Raw genomic sequence first — 8,981 nt, 5'->3', positions numbered from 1 at the left:
CTTGTTATGCTACAAGAGGTGCATGTTATATTATGCGAATACGTTCTGAGAGTACATTAATGGTCTGATCCATGTTATTGAGATTGAAATAGTGCCAGTAAATGAGAATCGCGTTTTTTTTGAAAGTTGTTATTCTATATTTGAACATATGACTTTGTTAGCTATGGACAAAGAAGTATTTTGCGGTCAAAGTATTATAGTAGAACTATCTACAAGAAAAGACTACTTGAAAGTACAAGCAGGACACGCGTAGTGAATATTCATATCCTGACACTTCCAAAAGGGTGTTGGAGACGTTCGAGGACGAACGTTATTTTAAGTGGGAGAGAATGTAACAACCCCAATTTTAATGGGGGGTTAATTTATAATTCATCAAAAGAGAATTAAGTATTATTGAAAAGGAAAAGAAAGAAATGGGCCAAGCCCAAAAAGGGGGAAAAAAACAAAAGGAGTTTAAAGTCTGATGGTCTAAACGTGAGAAACAAAAATCAGAAAACAGAGATAGAACGCAAAAAGGGAAACGCAGTGCAAGAAAAGAAAAGAAGGGAAGAAAAAGAGGGGAGAAAAATAAGGATTTTCAACCCAAATCATCAAGGTAATGCCTCTGATCTTTTATTTAAGTTTATTATGTAATTATGGGTGAATTTTTATGGTGAAAACATGAGGATATTTTGAGGAATTGAGAAAGTTTAGTCCTGGGGTTCTTCAACCTAAATTATTGATTTGAAGGGGCAAACAACATCAGATTTTAGACTTCTATATATTGTTGGAATCGTCTTGTCGAAAGCTTCCTTAAAACATATGTCTTGTCGGGTTTTGAACCCATTGATCAGAGGGCGTTTTCATCCTTTAAAATTTGACTTCGACCGTTTAAGCCTCTAAAAATATAGAAGTGGTTTACCCTAAGGGTTTTGACCATTCTAAATCCATTTTTGTGTAGTTTAAGGTGATCCAGAGACTCGAGAACGCAGTTTTGATTTATTGGAAAGTGCGCTCTGAATTGTGAATTTGAGATAAGTGAGACTTTAAGCTTTGGGTGCTTGCTTTTCAAACCTATTTTTAAAGTATATTTTATTTGCCTGGTCCATGTGTTGGGACGAGTGTATTCTTGGCAAAATCGGTGGTCCTTGAGGCCAGCCGACATATTTTATTTTCAAATACACTAAAACTCTTATTATAAATTGTTTTGTGATGTGATACGACTGTGAGCCATGACTTCATTGGGGCATTGTGTATGCTTCCCTGAACATTGTGTATGCTTCTTGACTTCATTGGGGCATTGTGTATGCTTTCCTAAGCATTGTGTATGCTTCTTGACTTCATTGGGGCATTGTGTATGCTTCTTGATTTTTATTGGGTCATTGTGCATGCTTCTTGACATATTTCGCACATTGTGTATGCTGCTGTGGACTCGTGGCGTTGAGTAATTTCTCTAACGTCCTTAGTGTAAATGGTGTTGAGATACATAGTATACTTGATAAACATTGGTTTGAACCTTGGTTGGATATTTTATAATGATATATTCATGCGCATAATATTTGTGCTTGTTGTGTGTTTGTATTTTCTAACACTTGTTCCACGGGCATTTAAAGTGGCGGGTCGAGGATCTTACTGGGTTATATTTACATATAGCTCACTCCTTCCTTGCATGTCCATGCAGATACTATGGGTGACGACGAAGCTAGTAGTTGACGAGTTTGCTGGAGTTGATCTATTAGTTGAGGTGAGCCGCCGCTTTGTTCGTGGAGGCTACCAAAAGTGTCCTTATCATTTATTTATTAATGTTTTTTCTTTTGGGGTTTTCAAACCCAAGTGTTTTGTAATTCTCTTAGAGGCTCCATGGTCTAGTGTGGGATTTGGGCAGGAGTAATTGATTAATATTCTGAGACACTAGTTACTCGTAATTAATTATCATATTATTTTGGGTACTTATTTAAATTATTAAATGCTGTGAAATTATGGTTAGGATATGAAAATTTGATTCGCCTGGCTGGTGGTGTGTGCTGGGTGCCAGTCTCATCTAAGGGGTGTTTTTGGAACGTGACAGTCAATATAGGACTTACTGGGGAGGTGGATTCTTGGTCACTGATTTGCACTTCATGATCAAAATACTTGAGAAAGGCTAAAGAAACATTCTTTGTTGGCACAGACTTAATTTCAGTTAAAAAAATAACCTCTTTTTCTCCCTTTCATTTTCAAAGGTTGTTTTCTCTCTCCCCCCTTTCTTCGCCAAACGGTAAGTTTAGCAACTCCCACCCCACCCCACCCCCCTTCTTCCCTGGCAGTGAACCCCCATCAGGTACGCCTCCCTCTCTTCTCTTTCGCCGGCGAACACCGACTGTAGGCTATTTTTCCGGCCAGATCTCTCTCTTCTCTTTTCTTTTCTTTTTTCTTCTTGTCTTCTCATTTCTGCACCCAAAAACCCCTCGCCTATAGGTTTCTGGCTAAGTCAGCGGGTTTCGGCAGTGAACAGTAATTCCGGCAGTGAACCGTAACTCGGACAGTGAACAGTAACTCCGGCGGCGAACATGTTTTTTATATTTTTCCCCCCCCTGGAGTTGGTACCTCTGGTGGCTCATATCAATTCGTGTGTCTTTTAGCCTTTTTAAATCTTGCCTACCACGCATTCTTGACTCTTGACGTTACATTCTTGCCTTTATTTTAGCTTATACTGCTATCTTTATTGTCGTAGCAACCTGACTTGCTTGTAGTCTCTTGCTAACTATGCTTTAGTATTGATTCCTGTTTGTTTTAGATAAATCTTTGATTTGCTTATATTTGCCTTAGTGGCTTTAGTGAGCGATGGTAGACTAGGGTCATGTTCTCGGACGGGGACGGGGGCTAGGGTTAGGGGGGTAAGTGGGTTCAGGGAGCGTGTCACGACCCGACTAGGGGCCATGACGGGTACCCGGAGCTGACCACCGAGCACCACTCATACTACTAATCATCATATTCATCCTGCGTTCATTCACTATTCCCATGCTTCTAATCATAGGGAAAACCATTTTCATTTTGAAACATAATTACCTTTATATACATAAGCCCTTCGGCTTTTAAAATAATATATATACAATGAGGAAATCGTGAGACCACATTACCCACACATACGTATCTACGAGCCTCTACTAGAGTACTAGACATATAGACAGGACAGGACCCCGTCGTGCCCAAAACATATCTACACAAACTAATAAATCAATGGCACCTCTGGAACAATGGAGTGCTCGCAAAGTATGCTGATAACTCCTACGAATCTAGATCATCTCCCTGTGGGCATGAACACAGCGTCCAAAGAAAGGGACGTCAGTACGAGCATTGTATGCGAGTATGTAAGGCATGAATAAAATGAACACAATAGGGAAATCATAAGACATAAGGTGAAGATATAACCTGCTTAACTTTTAAGAGTGTGTATGTGCATTTTTAATCATATCACATATATCACCATATCACATATATCACGTCACATATACCATCGTCGTTAACCGGCGTCCGGGTAACCATCATACGTGACCCACTAGTGGTGTCATGCCCGGCCATCTAGGCTCGGTGTAATCGTAAGCAGCCCGCCTTAGCGGTGACATGCCCAGCCATCTAGGCACGGTGGAATCGTATGCAGCCCGCCTTCGCCGTGACATGCCCGACCATCTAGGCACGGTGTACTCATATCATCATATACTCATCATAAACTTATCATCATCATACATTTGTCATAGAACATGCATTAAAGCTTACGGACAATCTATAACTATGTCGGGGTGACATAAGGTCGAGAACCCCCGATTACATTGTGGAGTGATCATATTCATCATATCTCACCTTGAAGGAACTAACATTGTAAGGTGAGTTCACCCAATGAACAACATCAATGGATCATACTTAGGATCATTAACTTCATGGACATCATATCTTGCTTTAGAATTCTTTAGACTTAAACTCATCATCATCATTATCATGCTCGTAACGTATCTCTTTTCTTTATCTTATGTAACACTCTTTATAATCATAGACTCATAATTTCCATTATATAGGAAAGTCGTGGAAAGATAGGAGGATTCATGCCATGAGAGTCATGCCTTAGAAAGAAGGGACTAGCCTTACATACCTTTTCGTTTAGCTACACTATCGCTTGAACGTTCTCCTTCAATGCTCACGTTTCTACCTTCAAGAGAGTTCGTATTAACATTAGCTAATCGATCACATGAACATGCTTAATTAAAGCTAGAGAAAGTTAGGCAGCATTTCCTTGGTTTACACAACTTTCCCCATATCATATATCAACTCCCAAACATCTATAATAACATTCACAACATCATAAGCAACAATCTTCATACACCTATATTATCCACATTTCCCAAATTTCACTTCAGTTCATCCATAACCATGGTCATAGTACACTATTGCATTTACTCATAATATAATGCTTATCCCATGTTCTTAATATCATTTATAACATAGTCATAATCACAACACATCAAGAATCATGACTCATTCCAAACTACTACTCAAAAATGCCACTATTCTCACATTCATGACCCATTTTCTATCTCCTTATATAATCCAAGTCTTTCAACCTCTCAATACCTTAAACAACATGGAATGATCATAAAACTTACCTTAGATAGTTTGGGAATGAGCCTTGAGTGGAAATACTTCACTTGAGCCAAAACCCTAGTTCACTTCCAATGGGATTTCTTGCCTTGGATGAACCCTAATGATTTTCTTACACTTGATTCTCTTGGTTTGATGAAGTTGATCATGAATTTCTCTTGAGTTCTTGTGGAAGAAGTGTGGATAGCTTTCTAGAGAGTTCTTGAGGTGTAGAGTGAGAAATGAAATGAATTGAATGAGGTTGGGGTCCCTTATATTAATTTTAAAATCTGTCCCGACTCAGTTTCACGGACCAACATACGGTCCGTATCTTTTATATGGACCGTATGTTTGACCGTATCTTTGGTCCAGTGAAGGTTTCCATTCTGGGCAGAATATACGGCCTAACATACGGCCAGTATATTTTATACGGTCCGTATGTTGGACCATATAATGCCCAACTTTCCGAAACCCATTCTCGTCGACTCGTTTGATCTCCAATCTTTATGGAACCTTCTTAACACTTGTTTAACATATCATTAACAATCTAAGGGACATTATAACTCTTCTCCAAGGCATCATTAAGTCATCATTAACTTGTTACTCGTAAATCTTTTCCGATACATAACGTATACCTTGCCTTTCTTGGAGAACTTACTTCTCTTACCTCGAATGTCTTTGAAATCTCAATTAGGATCATTAAATACTATTTATTACTTATAGAAATATCGTAGACTTCGTGCCTTTCGTTAGTCCATTCACTATGCATCAACATGAAATTTTTCGAGGTGTAACAGAGCGTCTAGGTTGAGAGTAGGGTCCTGGAACATTGGGACTTTAACGGGGAAGTCCATAGAGCTAGTTAAGATTCTTAGGAAGAGGAGGATTAATATAGCTTGCGTCCAAGAGACCAAATGGGTAGGATCTAAAGCTAAGGATGTGGACGGGTATAAGTTATGGTTCTCGGGTAAGTCGACGTATAGGAATGGGGTAGGCATTTTAGTAGATAGTCAGCTTAGGGACCAAGTCGTAGAGGTTAGGAGGGTCAATGATCGAATGATGGCGATTAAGTTAGTCGTGGGAGGGTTTACCTTGAACATTATTAGTGCTTAGCTCCACAAACAGGCTTGGACGAGGAGGAGAAGAGGCGCTTTTGGGAGGATTTAGACGAAGTGGTGGGAGGTATACCGCCCACTGAGAAGTTATTCATAGGAGGAGATTTTAATGGACACATCGGGTCAACCTCGGGGGGTTATGATGATGAGCATGGAGGTTTCGGCTTCGAAGTCAGGAGTGGAGGTGGAGTCTCACTTCTGGATTTCGCTAAAGCTTTTGGATTGGTGGTAGCCAACTCGAGTTTCCCAAAGAGGGAGCAACACTTGGTAAGCTTCCGTAGTTCGACGGCTGCGACTCAGATAGACTTTTTGCTCCTTAAAAAAGAGGATAAAGGTCTTTGTAAAGACTGCAAGGTCATTCCGAGTGAGAACCTTATGGCCCAGCATAAGCTCTTGGTGATAGATTGGAGATTTTGAGGAAGAAAAAAAAGAGGGTCGTGGATGACCGAGCAACGATCAGGTAGGGAAGCCTGACTTTATCGAGTGCCCGGGAGATGGGGAAGAAGTTTATGGCTATGGGGGCTTGGGAGAGTAAGGGGGACACGATCAGTATGTGGGATAGGACGGCGGGCTGCATTAGGGAAGCAGCTAGAGATGTTCTGAGAGTGTCGAGAGGTCTCTGTGGTGGGCAACGAGGGGATTGGTGGTGGAATGGAGAAGTCCAAGGGAATGTGAAAGCAAAGAAGGTGGCGTACGTGAAGTTATAGACAACAAAGATGATGAGGAGAAGCGGGCGAATAGGGAATGGTATAAGATTGCGAGAAAGGAAGCGAAGTTGGCAGTTTCGGCGACTAAAATGGTAGCTTTAATTTGAACCCCTATATACAGAACTAGAGGGCAAAGGCGGGGATAAGAAGTTGTTTAGGCTAGCCAAGGCAAGTCAGAGAAAGGTACGAGACCTGGATCAAGTGAAGTGCATCAAGGACGAGGATGACAAAGTATTGGTGGAGAAAGCTCTCATTAGACAGAGATGGCAGTCCTACTTCTATAAACTCTTGAACGAGGAAGGTGACAGAGACATTGTGTTGGGAGATTTGGAGTACTCTTAGAGGCGTCGCGATTTTGGGTATTGTAAGAGTATAAAGGTGGAGGAGGTTAAGGGTGCTGTTCGTAGGATGCGCGGGGAAGAAACTACGGCCCGACGAGATCCCTGGGGAGTTTTGGAAGAGTACAGGCAGGGCAGGTTTGGAGTGGTTGACTGGGTTTTTTAATGTTATTTTTAAGATGGCGAAGATGCCTGAGGAATGGAGGTAGAGTACGATGGTTCCTTTGTATAAGAACAAGGGTGATATTCAAAGTTGCAACAACTATAGAGGGATCAAGCTGCTAAGCCACAAAGTGTGGGAAAGGGTGGTAGAGATGAGGGTGAGAAGAGGCGTGTCCATTTCAGAGAGCCAGTTCGGATTCATGCCGGGGCGCTTGACTACAGAAGCCATTCATCTTGTGAGGAGACTGGTGGAGCAGTATAGAGAGAGGAAAAAGGACTTGCACATGGTTTTCATCGACCTAGAAAAGGCCTACGACAAAGTGCCAAGAGAGGTTTTATAGAGATGCTTGGAGGCTAGAGGTGTACCTGTAGCGTACATTAAGGCGATCAAGGACATGTATGAGGATCCAAGACCAGGGTAAGGACAGTGGAAGGAGACTCAGAGCACTTCCCAGTGGAGATGGGGTTGCACCAGGGATCAGCTCTTAGCCCATTTTTATTTGCCTTAGTGATGGACTGTTTGATGCGGAAAATTCAAAGTGAGGTGCGATGGTGTATGTTATTCGCGGATGATATAGTATTGACTGACGAGACACGTAGTGGAGTGAACGCTAAGCTGGAGGTTTGGAGACAAACTCTGGAGTCTAAAAGGTTCAAGTTGAGTAGGACCAAGACAGAGTACACGGAGTGTAAGTTCAGTGACGTGACTAATGAGGCTGGCGTGGAAGTGAGGCTTGGTACCCAGGTCATCCAAACGAAAGAAAGTTTTAAATATCTTGGGTCTATTATACAAGGAAATGGGGATATTGACGGTGATGTCTCACATCGTATTGGTGCAGAGTGGATGAAATGAAGGCTCGCTTCAGGAGTGCTGTGTGATAAGAAGGTGCCACCAAAACTTAAAGGCAGGTTCTACAAAGTGGTTGTGAGACCGACTTTGTTGTATGGGGCAGAGTGTTGGGCAGCCAAGAACTCTCACGTCCAAAAGATGAAAGTTGCGAAAATGAGAATGTTGCGATGGATGTGTGGGCACACCAGGCGAGATAGGATTACGATTGAAGATATCCGAGATAAGGTAGGAGTGGTATCAGTGGAGGACAAGATGTGGGAAGCGAGAGGCGAGATGGTTTGGGCATGTAAGGAGGAGAGACGGGGAGGTGTGAGAGGTTAGCTATGGATGGTTTCTGTTACACCTCGTAGTTTTGTACATTGAGATTCGTTAGGTGTTAGTTGTTCAATTGTAGACACTGGAGTTAGTGTCTAGGATATATGAGATTATATGCGCCTATCTATTGGTTGTGAGGGTTTAAGTTCATGTAATAGGCCATGGAAGGATTGGAGGACAAGTGAATTAAGGAAATTTAGTTGTTGGAACTTTGGCGATAAGTTGGGCAAGGTTTGTAGGATAATTTTGGTCTAAATTGAGAAAGGAATATCTCCTAGTATATTACGAGTTTTGAAGTGAAACAAAAGCCTAAATTGAAGTTTAGGAAGTCTAGTTTCCAACGCAAGAAATCGCGCATCGATCCGACATCAGAATCAAATGTTATGAGCATTTTAAGACGGACTGCCAGTACAGAGATTAACTCTGCATGAACGCACCTGGAGGTAGCGCGAACGCGCAGAGGAGCAAGGGATAACTCAGCGCGAATGCGCTGAGCAAATTCTAGGTCGGTGAAAACCGACTCTAGGACGTTATAAAAGGGGGTTTACCCCCTTATTTTTTCATCCAAACACCCCAAAACTCTCCCAAACTTTCTAGAATCTTTCCCCAACTTCCACCCATCAAATTTTAGTCCAAATCAAGTGGAATCTACGAATTTAGGTTCGGACAGCGTATAGTTGCAATTGTAATATCGTATTGCGAGGAATCTTGGCTTGGATTCAAGGCAGATATTAAGGATATTGTGGTTCTAGTGGGAACAAGGTATGAATTTTTCCTTATTGATATCGATTTAGGTTTAATTACGGAGGTAGAGCTATTAAATAATCGTATAACGAATTTGTTAGATGAGAAATTGGATAAACATCGTGTGGGATATTTTATGGAATATTTTGGTATTGATGAT

The 8,981-nt window shown here is 41.5% G+C and overlaps 1 protein-coding gene across 1 annotated transcript; it reads left to right on the top strand.

Moving 5' to 3' along the window:
• Positions 1–5,527: 5,527 nt before the first annotated feature.
• Positions 5,528–6,122, top strand: LOC132043184 (uncharacterized). Its single transcript, XM_059433667.1, has 2 exons — positions 5,528–5,557; positions 5,697–6,122. The coding sequence occupies exons 1-2, from the start codon at positions 5,528–5,530 to the stop codon at positions 6,120–6,122; spliced, it is 456 nt and encodes a 151-aa protein (XP_059289650.1).
• The last annotated feature ends 2,859 nt before the right edge of the window (positions 6,123–8,981 follow it).

Source organism: Lycium ferocissimum, unplaced genomic scaffold (genome assembly GCF_029784015.1).
Source record: "Lycium ferocissimum isolate CSIRO_LF1 unplaced genomic scaffold, AGI_CSIRO_Lferr_CH_V1 ctg2187, whole genome shotgun sequence".
Classification (NCBI taxonomy): domain Eukaryota; kingdom Viridiplantae; phylum Streptophyta; class Magnoliopsida; order Solanales; family Solanaceae; genus Lycium; species Lycium ferocissimum.
The sequence above is the reverse complement of the archived record's forward strand: the minus strand, read 5'-3'. Positions and strand labels throughout refer to the sequence as shown.

Excerpts from the sequence above, each read along its gene's own strand:
- LOC132043184 (XM_059433667.1), top strand. The coding sequence starts at position 5,528 with ATGTGGACGGGTATAAGTTATGGTTCTCGG. Across the intron at positions 5,558-5,696 it reads GTATAAGTTATGGTTCTCGG|TGCTTAGCTCCACAAACAGG; the intron begins GTAAGTCGACGT and ends GAACATTATTAG.